The 18,756-nt window shown below is 49.3% G+C and overlaps 1 protein-coding gene across 6 annotated transcripts in view; it reads left to right on the plus strand.

The window, feature by feature from the left end:
* Positions 1-2,081: 2,081 nt before the first annotated feature.
* CCDC149 (coiled-coil domain containing 149) overlaps positions 2,082-18,756 on the plus strand; it is a 96,766-nt gene continuing 80,091 nt past the window's right edge. For 3 of the 6 annotated variants that reach the window (XM_047855849.1, XM_047855854.1, XM_047855855.1), the window contains exon 1: positions 2,586-2,709. In XM_047855849.1, coding sequence (XP_047711805.1) covers positions 2,662-2,709 — 48 coding nt within the window. In that variant the 5' untranslated portion in view covers positions 2,586-2,661. Of the gene's footprint in view, positions 2,311-2,585; positions 2,710-2,974; positions 3,092-18,756 lie in introns of those variants that run through there. The other 3 variants (XM_047855853.1, XM_047855851.1, XM_047855852.1) reach the window with 3 other exon arrangements.

Genomic DNA, 18,756 nt, shown 5'->3' on the forward strand with positions numbered 1-18,756 from the left:
TCTGCCTGCTCTTCCTACAGTTCGTTTCATCGACAGGTCGGATGAAACCCAGATGGTTTGCCAGAGGGCAATATATTGGCAGACGGTGCCTTGATTCGTAGCGTAAGGCATTGATCAAGGCTGTTAGGAACAAGTGTCTGGCACCGAGCTAACCCTAGACATTCAGCTCAGGGACGAACCTTCTTTCTATCCCTTTGGATTAAAAAGAGAGTGGGTTAGGTGGTCCCAGCATGGTCAGAAAACCGGAAGCCTTAGGCTGCCTTCCAGCCTCTATTTTCTCTTCTTGTTCCCTAGAACATCCGCTTGCAAAGCCTTGATGGTAAGGCTTGCAAACCCTCCAGGACAGGGCCCATGGTCTACGATGTCGTTGAACATTCCCAGGATGTGTACGGTATTTGCACATAAAAGGCACTGGATAAATGTGCGACCTGGCAGACTGGCTCCTTGTCATAGCCCCTGGCCTGCCAGAATCTGTTGCAGAATCTTTTCTAGATGAAGGCCCAACAGGTCATGATGCCAGAGGCTGTTGCCTTCTACGGGGCCACCAGGGAGAGTTCAGACCATTCAGGCTCCTCGTCAGGAGTATCACCATCCACATCAGTTATCTGGTGATGCATGGGTGGCAAACCACCCCAAACCCTAGTGGCTTCACACACAACAGCCATGTGTTTCACCATGTGGTCTGTGGGTCAGCAAATTGGGCAAGGCTCAGCTGGGTAGTTGGTCCGCTGGTCTCAGCTGGGCTCCTGCGTGAACCTCTCATCTGTGGCACCTGGGGGTCACTGGCTTCACTCACAGCTGTGGCAGCTGGCCGGTTGTTGGTCGTGAGTCCATCATCCAGCAAGCTCTTCCGGGCTCGTTTCCACGGTAGTGATCACAGGTTCCCAAGAGCTTAAGCAAGGAGCCCCACTACACAAGCGCTTCTTCACGAGCTTCTTTGTGTGCACAGTTGGAAACACTGCAGTAGCTAAAGCAGGTCACGTAACTGAGCCTGGAGTCAGAGTTATAGACAGTGGCTGGGACACCGGCAGGGAATTATTAATGCCGTTTTCTGAACAATGTACCGTGCCAACAAAACAAGGCCGACAATAAAACGCAGTATTTCCATCTCCCAGGTGTGGTACTTCTTTTTCAGGCTTCCAAGATGCTGAAGAGGCCCTCTGGGAGCCAGAAGTCCTAGTTGAGTCTCTGTTTCTCCACGTTTCAGATCTCGGTAGCCACATCTGATAAATGAAGAAGACAGCCATCTCACAGGGTTGATCCAGGATCCACAGGGGGCTAGAAATCATAAAGCAACGTCGGCAGTCAGGCTTCCACAACTGTGCAATAGGTTCACAACTCCTTCTCAACCTACCTGATCATTTGCACAGGTCGCGCTTCCGCGACTGGAAAGCTCACCATTGGTGGTGGTCTGTGAGAGGAGTTTAGGAGACCTCGGAAAACCATCTTAAATAATAATGATTCATATGTTGAAGATTTCCTGCCCTCTGTAACTCTCTTCGGTCCTTCCTCTCAGGGGAAAGTCTCATTTGATGCCAGTAGGGTGTTTTGGTTTTTTTTTAAAGCTTATTTGAGAGAGAACGAGAGAAAGTGCAGACAGAAAGGGAGAAAGAGAGAATCCCAAGCAGGCTCTGCACTGTCAGCGCAGAGCCCCTCGTGGGGCTCGAACCCACTAACTGTGAGAGATCATGACCTGAGCCAAAAACTGAGTCTGAGGCTTAAGTGACAGAGCCACCCAGGCGCCCCATGATGCCAGTAGGTCTTAAACACCTCTCCTGACACATGTGCAGCATCGTGCTCAGAGCTTTTAGTCCTATTTAGAATTCAATATTGTTTTATTTCCAATATTTTCGTTTGCTTCCTATTTATGACAGCTGATAATTTGAGAAATAAATATAAGTAAACATTGGAAGCTTTAAAAACAATGTTAAATATATAATAACAGGAGGTTCGCTCATTCATGTGACCAACACATATTTGTAGAGCACCTACTATGTGCCAGGCCCTACACCTAACATTCATTAGAGAACAAGGCCACCACCCTGTCCCGGTGATGCTTACTTTCTGGAAGTGGGTCAGGGGCTGGTTAAACAGTTGGGGGGGGGGGGGTTGGTTCTTGCAGGGGACACGCAGGTGTCTGTTGAGCCCGCCTCCGGCCCAGGGAGAGCAGGCATCCAGGACACAGGAGTCACCTGCAGGTTGAGACCACCCGCTGCCGTCTGTCCCTTCCCTTCGAGGCCCCGCACGAGGGTCGAGGGTCGAGGGTCGGGGGCCGGGGCCGGCGCAGGGGTCAGGGGTCCCGGCGTGGAGGTCAGTGGTCGGGAGCCGGGGCAGGGGTCAGGAGTCCCGGCGCGGAGGTGGGGGGTGGGGGGGTCAGGAGGCCCGGCGGCGCGGGGCGGGCCGGGGCCGGCGGGGCCCTGGCTGCGGGCCGGGAGGCCGCGGCTCCTCCTCCCCTTCCTCCCGCGGAGGCGGACGTTGAGTCAACAGCGCGGGCGGCCGCAGGCGGCGGCGCGGCGGCTCGGAGGCGCCCGGCCCTCTCGGGGCCGCGCGGGGCGCGGGGCGCGGGTGGCGGCGGCGGCGGCGGCGCGGCGGGAGGAGGCGGAGGCGGAGGCGGAGGCGGGCGGCGTCCACGAGGCCGGCCCGCGCCCGCAGGAGGAGGCCATGAACGGCGACCGGACCGAGAGCGACTGGCAGGGGCTGGTGAGCGAGGTGAGGCCGAGGCGCCGGCCAGGCGGGAAGGGCCGGGCCGCGCGTCCCCGCCCCGCGCCCGCAGCACGTCCCCTTCCCCCGGCCCGCGCCCCCCTGGATGGCCGAGCGCGGCGGGGACGCGCGGGGGGGCGGGGGACGCGCTGCTCCCCGCCCCCGCCAGGTGCGCCGCTCCTCGCGCGCCTCCCGGGCCGGCCGGGCGCCGCTTCCACGCCATCTGGTGCCGGCTTCAGGGGAGGGGCCTTCCCCCTCCCGCGGGGCTCGGCCCTGGATTGGAGAGCGGAGCGCGGGGGACCCGGCAGGAGAGGAGCCAAGCCCCACCTGCCTTCCCGGTCACCACCGTTGTGGAGCCCAGCGATTGGACGGCCCGCGCTGAAGCGGAAAGGTGGTGCCGGGGAGTGGGGCGGGGGGGGGGGGGGGGGGGGGGGGGAGATCCGGGACCTGGGGTTCCCCCCCCCCCCGGGCCAGGTGGAATTACCTGCGGTGGAGGTTTGGGTGGGGGGAGTTCGGGGTCCTCCGTAGCCTTCATTCAGTCACTTACTTCTGTCAACACGTGTGTCTTGCGGGCCTACTCTGGGTAAGGTGGAGAGCCATTTATCAAAGGAGCGAACGACAGGTGCGGAAGGCACTCGATTCGTGCAAGCAGAAAACAGCAGCCCTCTTCCCCCCAAACCCCATTTGTCACAACCACCCCGGGGTTGGCTTTTAGTCTCCTGAGTTATTGCCTCTTCAACCCAGCCTGAGATTTTTGGCCTGGGAGGGGCTGTCCGGCTTCTGCAGGTGACAATGAGGGCTGATGTCTCCCTGTCACAGGTAGGTCATTCGTCCTGACTTACCGCCATATGTGATGGCAGTTCCCGGTGCTACCTAGCCTTGCTGAGCACCCCCCCCCCCCCCCCCCCCCCCAGTTTTCCATTCTCTCCGTCCCCGAGAACCATCCCTTTGCCCAAAGCCAACTTGGGGCCTCTTTGACTTTACTCCTGTGCACATAATGCAGGGTGTAGTGATTTGCTCTCTTCCTTCCCCTGTGGGATGTTAGAAGGGAAACCCTTATACTTTCTCCTGTAATCATTTCCAGGGCCTCCAGGTCAGGCGGATAACAGTACTTAACGTCTGGTGTGTGCAAAGCGTTGTATTTCTGAAGAGGGATAAGATGTCTTAAGTTCTTCCTGGTTTAGTTTGTTTACTCTTGGTCTAGTAGCTGAAAACTCCTAACTAGACAGCGTTTGGACGCATTGTTTTGCGGCCTGCGCCCTCCCGTCTCCTCTGACTCTCTGGCTGTATGTCAAGGGACAGATCCTCCAGGGAACTTTCAAGAATCAAGAATCATACCCAGTAGTCAAGGAGGCTGGGGGTGCGTCTTCATAAGAGTCCAGGGTTAGGCTCTGAAATGGCAGCAAAATGTTCTCTACTCCAACAAATATGTATCGAAGGTCTATTAGCAGCCAGGTACCTCGCTAGGTGCTTGGGATTCAGCGGCAAAGAAGGCAGACAACCCCTTCTGCTCTCAAAGAATTTCTGGAACCTATGCTACAGTTCGGGAGAGTTACGCGATAAACATGAAGAGAATGCTAAAGGGTGGAAAACCAGAGGAAGGAAGTGCTTCATTGCATCCGAATATGCCTCCCCGAGGTGGCCTTCCTTCTGCCTTGCGCTGACCACGCTACTGCGGCCTGGTGGTCTCCCCACCGGGATGTGTGTTTTACTTGGCTTTGATCCAGGGGCCTACACACCGAGCTCCATACACAGCGGGTGCTCAAAAAATGCTTATAGAATAAATCAAGATCCTGACATGTGCCTTTTAGGAGTTGCCTTGCCTATCCCAGCTGGATTTCTTCAGGGTAGTGCATTCGTGCCTTCCACAAACACTCAGTAAAGGCTCTAGGGCGTGGAAGGCACACAGCAAGGAGCTATGCTTGCCCCTCTCCTAATACCTCATGGCTGTTTCTTGAGTCCTTCATCAGTGTTAAATTTTTTACATAGCCTCATTCTCATAACGTTATAAAGTAGGAATTATTTCTCATTTTGCAAGTAAGGACACTGTGGCTCAGGTAGGTTAAGGAGCTTGCCAGAGCCTTACAGCTGGAGCAGGCAGAATTTGAACCCTGATCTGACTCCAGAGCTTGGAATCATTAGGCCATACTTTGTATATTAATCATTGGTTCATCTCTGTGTATCTTCAGCTAGACAGCAGGTTCTCCAAGAGAGAGGACCATGTTTTATTCACCTTTGAGTCCCCAGTGACTAAATCAGTGTCCCTCAGAGTACGATCTACAGATCACCTGCACCCCAGTCATTTGGGGAACAAAGAACGCAGAGTCACTCTGCGTTTTGGGGAAAAGTGCAAGTTTTAAGGTCTCTCCCCGGATCCGTTGTGCATTTCCCCCTCTTCACCGTGGATCCATCTAAGTCTTAACCCCCCAGTAGCTGTGAATGGGACCTTATTTTGAGATCGGGTCTTTGCAGATGTAATTACGTTAAAGACTGTGAGATGAAATCATCCTGGATTTAGGGTGAGCCCTGAATCTAATGACTGGTGTCCTTACAAAAGAAAGTAAAGATAGATTTCAGACACAGAGATACAAGGGAGAAGACAATGGGAAGGCACAGAGAGGGAGGCCGTATGAAGATGGAGATCGAGATCAGAGTTGCACATCAAAAGTCCTGGAATGTCAAGGTTTGCCAGCTGCCACCAGAAGCTGGAAGAGGCATGGAACAGATTCTCCCTTAGAGCCTCCAGAAGGAATCAATTCTTCTGACACCTCTTGACTGTGGACATCTGGTCTCCACAGCTGTGAGAGAACACATTTCTGTGTTTTAAGCCACCCAGTTTGCGGTAACTGGTTATGGCAGCCACAAGAAACTGATACACCGATGGCATGAAAATGCCCAGGGGTATAGCCTAACATCTGCTCTTCTCAGACACTGAGCTACCCAGGGGATTCCCCTGCCCCACTCAAGTTTAGCTGGTCGGGTACGGACTGGGCCTGGCGTGGAGATGCCTGCTACGTAGCCAATAGGATCCAAGGGAGAGAGTGGTCAGTGGCTGGTGGTGTTTCAAAGTGATTTTGGAATCCAGCCAGAAGAACTGGGGAAGACAGTCACCAGACATCTGACCTGAGCTGAGTGGGCCTTTTGGCGGCTCACGTCGATTTCTGCAGAGGACCTGGTTTCTGCCTCCCGCCCTGGACACGCACTCCATTGCCCTTCCTGCCCAGAGCCCTGTGCTGCCTTTCCATCGGTCTGCTTCCGCGGCTCGCCTCTACCAAGCCGTCTTCACTTAAAATGATCCTACAGAGATCAGTTTTATTTTCATATTTTTAGTATAACTAGCTGAAGTTGCAGCCCACTCGTAGGCCCCAAAGTAAACACGGCCATGCATGTGAAAGAAGCCTGGCTGATGTTCTCTTTTAGAAATTGAATGTCTGGGGAGGGGGAAATGTTCTTCCTAGCACCACCTGAAGTGATCTTCCAAAAGATCTCGCTCTCTCTCAGGGAGAGATCTTGAAATGCAGCCATGCAGACAGTCAGTAATTTTTTATTTCTAAAATAAAAATGCTGGCCACCTCTTGGCCCGCTGCCTTATGATAACCCATGCCTAGTTCAGTTTCACTATTTTCACCGTTTGACTTTTGGTTAATTAATTAGATAGCAGTCAGCGTCATATTCTTTGAGTGTGTTGTGTAACCCTGCACCTCTACCCAGAATAGAGCCACTGACATTGGAAAGACAGAGACTGAATAGGCCCTATGGTTAATGGTGTGCCTTTGGGTCTGCGTTGTTGACTGAGCTCTGCGGGTGAATCTTGGCTCTACTTCTCTCTGGGTGCAAATGATCAAAAACCTAACCCAAAGCGGTTCAGCTCAGGGAATTTATCGGCTGATGTGGGTTGAATTGTGCTTCCCAAAAACATATGTTCAAATCCTAACCTCCCAAAGCTGTGAACGCAACCTTGTTTGGAAATAGGATCTTTGAAGATGTAATCAAGTTAAGGCAAAGTCATTAGAGTGGGTTCTTAATCCAATGACTAGTGTCCTTACAAGGAGAGGAAAATTTGGATGTAGGGATGCACAGGGAGAAGACACTGGGTGAAGTCACAGAGGAAAGAAGGCCATGTGATGACAGAGGCAGAGACCAGGAGTTATGCAGCTAAGGAGTTCCAGAGATTACTGGAAACTACCAGAAGCTAGGAAGAGGCAAGGAACAGTCCTCCCCTGGAGCCTTATTAGGGAGCATGGCCCTGCTGACACGTTAATTTTGGACTTTGAACCCCCAGGAGTAGAAGAGAATTAATTTCTGTTGTTTCAAGCTGCCCAGTTTATGGCAGTTTGTGACAGCAGCTGCAACAAACCAATATAGCTGACCTGTCTAGTAATTCCAAGAGAGGAGTGGTTTGGGCCCCAGCTGGATCCCACACTTAAATGGGCACTTTCTCTCTATCCGTGAGTCTCCTTGCTGTTTGTCTTGAGTCTCAGCCTCCCGTCCTTTTCAAGTTCCGAGAGGAAGACAGCAACTCTTATGTAGTATGTCCCATAAAACCGCAGGCGTCCCTCCATTTGAACCCACTTAGATCACTCACCTGGCCTGGAAGACAGTGGCTCAGGAGTGTGTTAATCTGGTTGTGGGCCCTGCCCAGGAAGGCCACGTGGCCTGAGAGCGGGCCCTGCCCAGGAAGGCCACGTGGCCTGAGAGCGGGCAGGCAGCAGGGGCTATTTGCCCGAAGCAGAATGGACTGGAAAAGTCCCTGCACTGTGCAGCTTCTCTGAGCCTCGTTTTCCTAATCTGCAGATGGGTAATGAGTACATACCCCGTAGGTGTGTGAGGGGCTTGTTAGTCCTTGGCCCTCTGCCTGGCAGGTGGTGCTTAGTGAACGTTAGTACAATGAGCATGAACCTCAGGACAGAAACTTGGGCATTCATGAAATGAAAACGTCTATATTTTGCTACAGCATGTGAATTCTGATTACACATTCCCAGGGATGGAAATGTACTTTGGGTCGGAGTCCTGTGTCTCCCTTTCCCCCAGCCTGTATTTAAGTTGTAGGGGGCTTAAGTGGTTCTCAGCCGCTGGCAGGGGTGACGGGGTAGGGGTTACGCATCCCGTCTGGGCTACTTTCATATAGTTACAATCTCCTCATGTTTCATCGAGTATCTAGTCATAGGTCACGGTTGTGTCTCTCCTTGTCCCCCTCTCAGCAATGGCTTGTACCCCACCCGCGCTACTTTGGGTGAACGAAGAACAAGTTGATCATTTGTTCCTTCGCGGCTCTGAGCCTTGCTCAGAGGACCTTGCTGAGCAAGGGGGACCCTGCTCTCTTGCCCAGGGGAAAGGCAAGGGATTCATATTCCGCTGCCCCCAAATCACTCCTGAGCTGACGGAAACTTTTGGAAACTATTGTGCAGTTGTCTGCATACATACACCACATGACACCGGGTGGGTCCAAGACCCTTGAGGTTATTGTCTACTTCCCCAGAAAGAAGGGTGAATTTTTTGGGTTAAGTTTAAGCTGCTTTAACAAAGATACCTACCCTCAAAATATGTTGTTTTAAATAAGGTGGATATGTTGGTCTCTTTCATGTTACAGTGTGTGGTGGTCCAGTCTGGGAGGCCCTGCTCCGTGAGTCATCTAAGAACTCAGGTTTTTTTTACACCTTCTTACTCCAGTGTGTCTGAGGGGGTGGTCCCCAACTGTATGTATGAAGCTGGTTGTTGCCATGTTTTTGTCCCAACCCATGAGAATGGGGGGAAAAAAAGGGCAGGGGGAGTCCAGGGTGAGGGGCTTTTTAAAATTAGGGATGACTTCTTCTCACATCCCATTAGTCTGAGCATAGTCACATGGCCACACCTAGCCATGGAGGCTAGGGAGCCTAGGGAATGGAACCTTATCTGTGCCCAGCTTGTACTTGGGAAGGTTCTCTTATCACCACTGAGATGGTTTTTCACAGTTTGGGAGGTTCAAGAGTAAGAAGGTTACATAGGACATGAAAAACATAACCACAAAAGGAAAAAAGAATAAATTGTATTTTACCAAAACTTAAAACTTCTGCTCTTTGAAAAACTCCTTTAGGAAAATGAAAAGATAAGCCACAGACTGGGAGAAAATTTGTGCAGAACAGAAGTCTCATATCTAGAATATATAAAGGACTCTCACAACTCAATAATAAGAAAACAAGCAGCCTAATTTTTAAAATGGCAAAAGAGGGGTGCCTGGGTGGCTCAGTCAGTTAAGCATCAGACTCTAGATTTTGGCTCAAGTCAAGTTCATGGTTCATTAGTTTGAGCTCCACGCTGGCAGTGTGGGATTCTCTCTCTCAAAGTAAACAAATAAACTTTAAAAAAAAAAGAAAATGGCAAAACAGTTAAATAGATTCTACACTGAAGAGACTTGGATGGTGGGGCACCTGGGTGGCTCAGTCGGTTAAGCATCCAACTGTTGGTTTCAGCTCAGATCATGATCTCATGGTTTCATGAGTTCGAGCCCCACATCGGGCTCAGAGCCTGCTTGGGATTCTCTCCCTCTCCCTTTCTCTCTGCCCACCCCCCCCGACTCACACTATCTCTGTCTCTTTCAAAATAAATAAAATAAACTTAAAAATTTTAAAAAAGAGATTTGGATGGAAAATAAGCACATGAATATATACTAAACAGTGTCAGTCATTAGAGAAATGTACATTGAGATCGCAATAAGGTTCCACAACACAACCTGTCAGGAGGGAAAAACAAACAGATAAAAAATGGATAAACCGAATGCCGCCAAGGATGCAGAGCACTGGAAGCCCCATGCGTTGCCGGAGGAATAGAAAGTGGTTACGGCCACTTTTGAAAACAGTTGTGCAATTTCTCATACAGTCAAACATACGCTTAACCGAACAGCCCAGCCGCCCTGCCCCTGGGTGTTTACCCAAGAGAAGTGAGGATGCACGTCAACACCAAAGCCTGTATGTGAATGTTTATAGCCCTTTTTTTTTTTTTATAATCACTGAGAATGGAAACAGCCCCAGTGTCCGTGAACTGACGAGCGGATAACTGTCGTGCGTCCATGTAATGAAATCCTGCTCAGTGTTAACGAGGGGACAGGTTACTGATCCGTGCAGAAACATGAATGAGCCTCCAAAACATTTGGTACACCTGAAGCTAGCGTAACATTGTGTGCCAACTATACTAAAAAAAGAAAAAAAAATTGGCAAGTGATGGAAACCAGAGGCTCGAGCCAAGCGTACCTACTGTAAGATTCCATTAATACGAAATTTCTGGGGAGGCGCAGCTACAAGGACAGGAAACAGATCAGTGGTTGCCAGAGCTTGGGAACAGGGTGAGCAGATTGACGGCAGGAGGGCACAAGGGAACTTTGTGGAGTGATGGACGTATTCTGTGCCTCAGCCGTGGTGACGGCTATGTGATTGTACAAGTGTAGTGAAATTCATAGAGCGGTACACCCAAAAAAGATGAACCTTTCTCTGTGTGAGTTGTGCCTCAAGAAATCGAATTTTTTCAAGATCTTTTTTAATATTTATTTTTGAGAGAGAGAGACAGAGAGAGAGAGAGGGAGACACAGACTCCGAAGCAGGCTCCGGGCTCTGAGCTGTCAGCACAGAGTCAGACGCAGGGCTTGAACTCATGAACCGCAAGATCATGACCCAAGCTGAAGTTGGACGTGTAACTGACTGAACCACCTGGGTACCCCGAAATCTAATTTTTTTAAAGGGGAGAGATGGATATTTGAGATAGACATTGCTCTGGAGAGCTTTATTCCTTACCTCTTCACATCCCACTTCATCAGGTTTCCAGCACGACTAGCCGTGCTCCCCACCCTGGTCCCGGGGTTCCCCCTCCACTGCCCTCACCCAGGCGGATTAGGCAGAGGCTCCGTGCTCATTCTTAGAGACTCACTGATAGCCAAACTCTCTTTCTTTGCCCTCTGATTCTGCCCTTTCCTCAACTTTGGAGATCTTTCTAGTCTTTTGGGAAGCCATGGGGGAGGGAGCTCCTGGGGAGGCTGTTCCATGCCCTGATGTCTTAAGGACCAGACTTCCAACACTGAAGAGCCAATCACTTTGCTACCTGTGTTTTGCTGGGTGCTCCCTTCCTTGGAACACAAAGGCAGAATGTCTGGTTTCTTAAAAAGGCAGAGGGATGTGCAGGGAGAAACAGGGTAGGAATTATAGGAAATGGAGGCAAGGTGGGTAGATAGGACATCAGTTAATATTTCAAAGTATTATTCGTATTAATAATAGTATTAAATTAAAAAAAAAAACAGTACAGAATAGCAGGCACATATATAGACACTTGGTCAGGCTTGAGAGGTGGGAAAAAGCTTCCTAGAGGCAGTGGAACTTGAACTGGGTCCCTCCCCTTTGGTTGAAGAGGCCATGGGTGATCATGATAGAAGCAGGCATGAACACTGGGCTGGCAGCTGACCTTTGAGGAAATGCTTCTGACCTTTGAGGAAAGGCTGGAACTAGTGGGTTGAGGTATAGCCGACATGAAGGTTGGAAGAGCCAGGGTGGCCCAGATGGTGAATGACCTCAAAAGCAAGACAGAGGGCGTGCTCTAACATAGCTGGTAATGGAGAGGTGCTGGACACTTTTTTGCTGGGGTACAAGTCGATGAAACTATCTGGGATAGATCTGTTTCCACCGAACTCAGTGATCACTGAGCCTCTAACAGAGTCTGCGAGGCACTATGCCAGGCAGCGGGGATGTGCAGACAAATTTGGTAACTTTGCCAGGAATCGGGGAAAGACAAGATGAGGGACTAGCAATCTAGTGTTTTCTGTCATCATCAGCATTTCCGATTACTCCTTTGGCACCGAAGCCATGCCACTTACATGGTTTTCTAACTAACCTATAACGTGTCTATCTCTCCGCTGAACCCAAATGATCTTGAACTCCTTGAGAGCAGGGACCATGTGTTGTTAATTTGTGGCCTTCGCTCTCTTTGCACTGTGCTTTGCCCTTTATAGGAATTAAGTAATTGTAGGATATATGAATCTGGATGTTTGAATAAATGAAGTGGTAAGGAGATAACAGCGTCCGTGGGAATAGAGGAGAAGGGATGGCTAAGAGACAGATTTTGTTTTTAATGACCCCGACAGGATTTCATAGCCAACTGGATTGGGAAGATGAAATGGAATGGGTCCAAGATGACCCGTGATGGGTGGCTAGAGAGAGGCCGGGCTGGGCATGATAGAGGATTGGGAGTGGCCAAGTTGGTGAGAAGAGATGAGTTCCATTTAGAACTCTGCATTGTTCAGAGTTTCCTGGGAGTACTTGAACTCTTGCAAGGCAAGCTTAGTGCTTACTGGGAGCATTTTGGATGAGCAGCTATCTGCATAGTGGCAGGCTAATTTCAGAGTAAGTTTATTAAAATTAGCATGTGGGGGAAAGTGAGCACAACTGCTATTTTTAACTAATAGGATTCATGTTCTCTCCTGTGCAGGGAAATTCGCATATGCGCTTCTAAAATTGACAATTTCTACTCTTATTATGTTAAAAAATTAATTTAGTGACTTTCACATTGAATAAAATACATTGGCTGAAGATTAGAAGAGGACTTTGGCTAGTCCCTGAATGAAAATGACCAGAGTGAATGACATTTCTTACTCACCGCCTGGTTTTCCACTAATAGAACCACACTGGGGCTTTGGGTACCTCATGGTGGAGATCTTTGCTTAGTGGAGAGTCTGCATCTCTCTGTGGCCCATCAGGTGACATGGTGCCCGTGGGAGGGGATAACTGGTTCCCAAGGAACGTAAACCTTGGTTGGTTTTTGTTTTGAAGTCTTCCCATTTTCATTTTCTGTATAAGTTTGTTCAATAATCTACTCTATCACCTTGTGCTGTTTTATTGTGACATCTCATTTATGTCCAGGATATCAGATCTCCTTCAAGACAGTCTGTCCTCTGTACAACTAATCTATTATGCCACCTTAAGAAGAAAAGCACTTTTCACTAAGTCTTCTTACTCAGAAACCTTCTTGGCTCCCCATTATCTGGTATTCAAAGGCTCCCCTCAAACTGGCCTTGAGCTTTCCAACTTTATGTCTCATTGGTCCCCTCAGAAACTGAGTGTTCCAGACAAACTGATCCATCCTGCATTCTGGTTCCTACCTCATTCCCACATCCTGATCTCATCTGGGTGGGCCTTCTACTTCCTCCCAGACCACAGCCTTTACTAGTCCTCCAAAGTGGAATAGAAGCCCATATCCCTCATAAAATCGTCCATGACCACCCAAGCTTGAAGTGAACTCTTCAGCCTGTTGCGTTACATAGCTTAGACTCCAAGCCACTCATATAGCACTTAAATGCTCCCAGAGAAATATAGGGACCTTCTCTGTGTGTGGATCTCAACTCCTACACAAGTTAGTGAGCTCCTAAGAGAAGGGACTGTGACAAGCTATGTTGGGTGGGTAGGAGATAGGAATGAATTTCATGCTATGACTCAAGAGGAGCAGAACTGAGTGGGGATACTGAATAATACCCAAGAACCAACCCAGTTCTGACCCATATACAGGACCTCTACTTTGAGGTCTTCACTCATGGAAAAGTGACTCATCAATGTGCCTGCCCACCTATAGCTTTATTAATGGTCGACACACAGAATGTTACTGATGACATGATTATACCCTCTGAGCAGGGGAGAAATTACCTGGGTGCGGTGGGAAGGTAGCTGATCTGCCAGGAGTCAGTGTGATAGGGATGAGGGTCGAGAAGGACACAGGAGCCCACCTGAGCCTCTTCCTTGTCCCCTTGCTCTCATCCACTCTCGATCCACCTGAGTCTGCCTTCTGCCCCTTCTTTTCTCCTGCAGTGCCCTTGCCAAGCCCATCCAAGACCAGACTCCTCTCTGCCATGCACAGTGGTTTGTCCTCAGGTTTCAGCCTATGTGGTCCTGGCTGTGCAGCCTCTGACACTCCACTCTTCCTTCCCCACCTGCTGGGCTTCTGCATCCCTGCACATGGCCGCTGGACATGTCTCCAGGCACCCTACACTCAATGTGCCCTAACCCGAATCCATCCTCCCTCTGGCTTCTGCCTTTCCTATCTGTCTTCCCTTCTTCCATCCCATCTCGAGTGATGATGTCGCTACAGCTGAACCCAATCTAATTATTAATCAAGGCCCATATCTTCTGCTCTTGAACAAGTCTTTAATAAGGGCTCTGTGTCGCCATTTCCACCGTCCCACCACGGCTCAGATTCTCATTCACTGTCCTCAGAATTATCTGCTACATCCTGTAAGACCTTTCTTCTGTGTCCTGTCATCCAGCTGGAGTTGTCCTTATAAGCACTGAAATGCTTTACCACTCCTTTGCCTCAAGCTCTCTGATGGCCCTCAGGGGCCTGCAGAGTCAAGGCCAGTCCCTCAGTTGGCCTCCAGGGGCCCTGCTCCCCCCTCACCTCCAATGACTCCCCTAGGCCCCTTCTGCCTATCCACTCCCCCACTCTCCACAGAACTCCTAACAGATACCAGATCGTTCCAGGCCCTGAGGCATCTCTAGGTCTTTGCTTGTGTCCAAGGTGACCTCCTTTGCATACTTAAAGGCCATGGTCAAATGTCACATCACATGAGCGTCCTACCTCCCCTGGGCCTGGTATGTTTTACTTGGGAAGTTGATGGTACGTTTCAGTTGGGGAGATGGTGTGGAGAATTGTTGGCAGCATAATAAGGCAAGGTAATGGGGTTCCTGAAAATGGGAGCCCTCAGAGAGGTGGGGGGGGGGGCAATAATATCTAGTACAATTCCAGGCACATGGTCCTTGGCAGGTACTCATGGAAGGAAGGAAAGAAGGGAGGAAGGAAGGGAATAACGGGAAGGAAAGAAGGAAGGAAAGAGTTCACGTTGCCATTTCTGATACTGTCTTTGAAGCCAGCCCTGCTCAGCTGCTGGTGTGCCCCACTTCCAGCCTCTCCCCCAGACTGCTCATGGCCCCAAAGAAGCTGGGAGTGAGTGTCCACGTGGCACCAGCCCATGACCGGTATCCTCACCAGCTGGGTCACGTAAGTCTTCAAGCTCCGTCGGTAGGTAGCTACTTAGTGTTGGGCCAATCTCATGACTTCCCCAAGACCTCAAGTTTCTCTGGACTTTATGCAACGAGGATAACAATATCCGTCTTGTATCCCTCACCTGAGATGAGGCTAGAGTGAGGTGATATATATGAAAGTATGTTTCCAAGTCCCCGACCCTCTGCAGCCGAGGTGGTGGTCCTGTGCTTTAGGAAATGGTGCCCTGGTCTTCGGAGCCATTGCTAACTCCTTCCCACGTTTGGTGGGGTCCTGAATAAGCCCCTTAGTAGGCTGACATCAGTTCTCAGGACACAGCACTTGCTCACAAAGAACTAACAGTAACCTCCTCCCTGGAGAACATGCCTCCCTGCCTCCTGCACCTGTTTCTGCCCTTCCGCCCTCTCCCTCACTGCCTGGTCAAGTGCCTGGAAGCAAAACTGGGGTCTGACCCTTCCTTGGTCAAAAGCCTCCATAGCTCCCGCTGGCTCTCACTTTGTCTCAGACTTTATTGTCGTTTAAGGCCTTTCTTACTTTCATCCAAACCAAATGATCCGGCCTTACTTTGCACATCTCCGTTTCACATGTCCTGTGTTCTCGGTAAACAGAAGCACGCTGAGTGTTTGCAGGAAGCCAGCGTTTCCACCCACCTGGGGTTTGCTCAGGCTGTGCCCTCTGGCAGGAACCCTGGTTCTCTTACTTCTTCTCACTCCTCCTTCGAGGCTCAGTCATAACCACCTTAACCTCCAACTGGAAGGTCTTTGGCCTCCTGCGATCGTATAGCATCCAGGTGCACCTCCGTGACCAGGTCGGAATTATTTACGTACGTGCCTTGTCTCCAGCCTGGAGTTACTCAGAGTGGGAAGGGGTGGGTGTTTTTTGAATCTGCCATTATACCCAGCACAAAGTCCTGCTTGTAGACAAATCTGAAAGAGGTGACAAGCCTATCCGGCTCTCAGTTAATACTTGCATTGAAAACCTGCTGAATTAAAACAAGGACATCCATTTGTTTGCTCGTCAGAACAACATTCTCGTGTGTTTCTCTCCCCAAAGTCCCCTTGTATCCATTTGATCTCACAGACCTTCTGACTTTCCAAATACAGACTGTGATCTGTTAAAGGTAGTAAGTCAAATCTCCTTTTAATAAGCTCCAAGGGATTTATGAATTCACTAGAAGTCATTTCCTCTCTCTCTCTCTCTCTCCATCCCAACCTCCCCTTCTTTCTTTCTTTTCTTCCAAACTGAAATTTTATCGTATCAGATATATTGCTTGACAAGAGGCAGAAGCTGCAGGTGGGAAATCATTTGGTTATAAAGAGCTACTTTCTGTAACGGGCTCTGACCTGTGCTATCGTGTGTCGTACCCAGCCTCTGCCTTCACCCTGGACTAGAAGGGTTTGTGCCAAGGTTGTTCGCACCCACCTTTGACTCTCATGCAAAGAAGCTATGCGATTGCTTTGGCCTCTGCGGTCACCTCATCACAGGACATAATACATAAAAACAGTACCTTACATCTGTCTTTCTTCTACTGATGCTTAAGAGGATTAACCCAGCCTCAGGCACCTTGCTAAAAGTTAGGGTGCAGAAGCCAATGGGATGCTGTCACCTTCTTCTCCATTCCCTTATCCTCATAACCACCTCGTCAGTTAGAATGAGCAGGGGGTAGTGTGAAGAAATGGAAATTCGGAGTCCTTATTGATGGTCACTTGGCAAGAAGCAAGTATGTGGAGGCAGGCCTTTTAAGTTCAAGTCAGATGTTTCTCCCACCGGAAGGCTTGGGTTCCTATCCTCTGCATGCTCGTGCCAGCTGACCTAGATCTGAGCCCAAGAACTTGAGCTGAGATAGAGACTTCTGGGGTCGGGTTCCAAATCCCTGCCCAGACTTCAGTAGAGGCTGGAAGTTGAGCAAAAGTGGCGTCAGGGACACCTGCAGATGTGGCCATAACTGGAGGACGGTCAGGATGCCACCTCTGCTGTGGAGGCTGCAGGCAGGTGCTCCGGGTGACCCAGTGCTGTCTGAGCAGGGGCTCCGCAGAAGTACTAGAATCTAATAATGCCACGGATCCACGTCCCCTGGATCCTACCTGCCCCCATCACAGAGAGTTTCCTTGGGCAGCTGTGGGGGCCCTACCCTTGTCAGCCTGAATCTGTGAATGGAGAAAGGGTGGCGAAGAGAGGTGAGTGACTGAAGGTATTACCTAGAGATGGTAAAACTTTGGATCATGATGGATTTGACTTTCAATATCTGAATAAACTTAAGCGGTCCCCAAATTTAGAAAATGTACGTATGTTTATTCATTTTTTAAAGTTTATTTATTTTTATTTTCAGGGAGAGAGAGAGAGAGAGCAGGGGAAAGGGAGAGAGAGAATCCCAAGTAGGCTCCGTGCTGTCAGCACAGAGCCTAAATGCAGGACTCGATCCCATGAACCATGAGATCATGACCTGAGCCAAAATCAGGAGTCAGACGCTCAGCCAACTGTCCCGAGAAAATATACGTATGTTTAAAAGAAAATAACTATAATTCCAGTACCCAGAGATGACTACTGTTAATATTTTAGTGTTTAATCATTCAGATATTTTTCCAGGCCTTTATTTCTAAAAATGAGTTTATATCACATGCTACGCACATACAGTGAATGCACACGGTGAATGCTCAATGCATTTTTGCATGTGCACCACCCAGGTCAAGATATAGAACATTCTCAGCTCCCCAGAAGGCTCTGCATGCCTTTCCTAGTCGACTCTACCCACCCACCCCTCCTGCACCCATTAAGCATTTTTTTTGAATTCTGTCACTGTATGCTGTTTGATAAGGTGTTCTTTTTCTTGCTCAGCAATAAGTCGTGAACAGTTTCCACGTCACTAACTCATCCCCATCGACATCAGTCTCTGTGGCAGCACAGGATTACACCGTGTCGACAAACTATACATTTGCTGGACTTTGAGCCTATGTCTTAGAAATTCTTAACTGCATTGTTTCCCACTGTCGGAACACCCAGATGTCTGCCATCAGAGTTCTGTTAAACTCTCGAATAGGCTGCAGGGACAGTGACTTTAAGGTTTTCCCGTGGTTTTTTGCACCGCCGGCTTATATCTTCCCTTGCTTACTTAGTTTCTGTGAATGCACGTGAGTTAGGCCGAACGACCTAATAACTACCCCTGTGCTCTGGGGCAAGGGTATCTGGCATCTTACCACTCGGTGTAAAGGTTCGTACAGGAGAGCAGATTCTAGGGTGTGCGTTCATCCTGTCCGTCAACTTCTTTTTAAAAATTCATTTTTGAAAAAGGAGAGGAATTCATTGGACAATTTAAACACCTGGGTTTTAGAGAGACGTTCTTTTAAGATTATAAGATTGCTTGGTGAGCAAGGAAAATCACTGCTTTGGTTACTGGAAACATTGGTGAGGATTCATGAGAAAAATTCCACACTTCTCCAGAAACAGTCTCCGACCTCGTGCTGAACAGTTAAGTTTTGATCATGTAGGTATCAGCCGCACACATTTGGGGACCTTCCTTATTTTCACCCTCTCTGTTTAGCTTTTGATTATTTTACTACCGCTGTTTCTGCGACCACTGCTATGATTGCCACTACTCTCTCAGTATCATTACGATTATTAACTGCAGTAAAGTTATTCTTTTCATTCTGTTTTGCTTTTAAGTAGGCTCCCCACCCAGCAGGGAGCCCAGCGCGGGGCTTGAACTCTCAATCTTAAGATCACGACCTAAGCTGAGATCAGGAGTCAGATGTTTCACTGATTGAGCCACCCAGGCGCCCCAGTGAAGTTATTCTTACCAATGTGTCCATTTATTAAGCCCTGTGTGCCATACATATAAGGTTCATCTAAGGTTTGGTGCAGGCACATATTTGAAGGAAAAAGGATATGTTTATTGGGTGCTATTTAATGTGCCCAGTCCTGAACGCTTTATATATGCATTTCATTTGTACCTCACAACAGCCTTGAGAGGCAGCTAGAGTTACCACCATTTCATTTGCTGTGATCAATATGGCTAAGAGTTGATAAGTAAACATAAGAGAATATGCCGGCAATACA

This window comes from Prionailurus viverrinus, chromosome B1 (assembly GCF_022837055.1).
Source record: "Prionailurus viverrinus isolate Anna chromosome B1, UM_Priviv_1.0, whole genome shotgun sequence".
In the NCBI taxonomy this organism is placed as follows: Eukaryota; Metazoa; Chordata; class Mammalia; order Carnivora; family Felidae; genus Prionailurus; species Prionailurus viverrinus.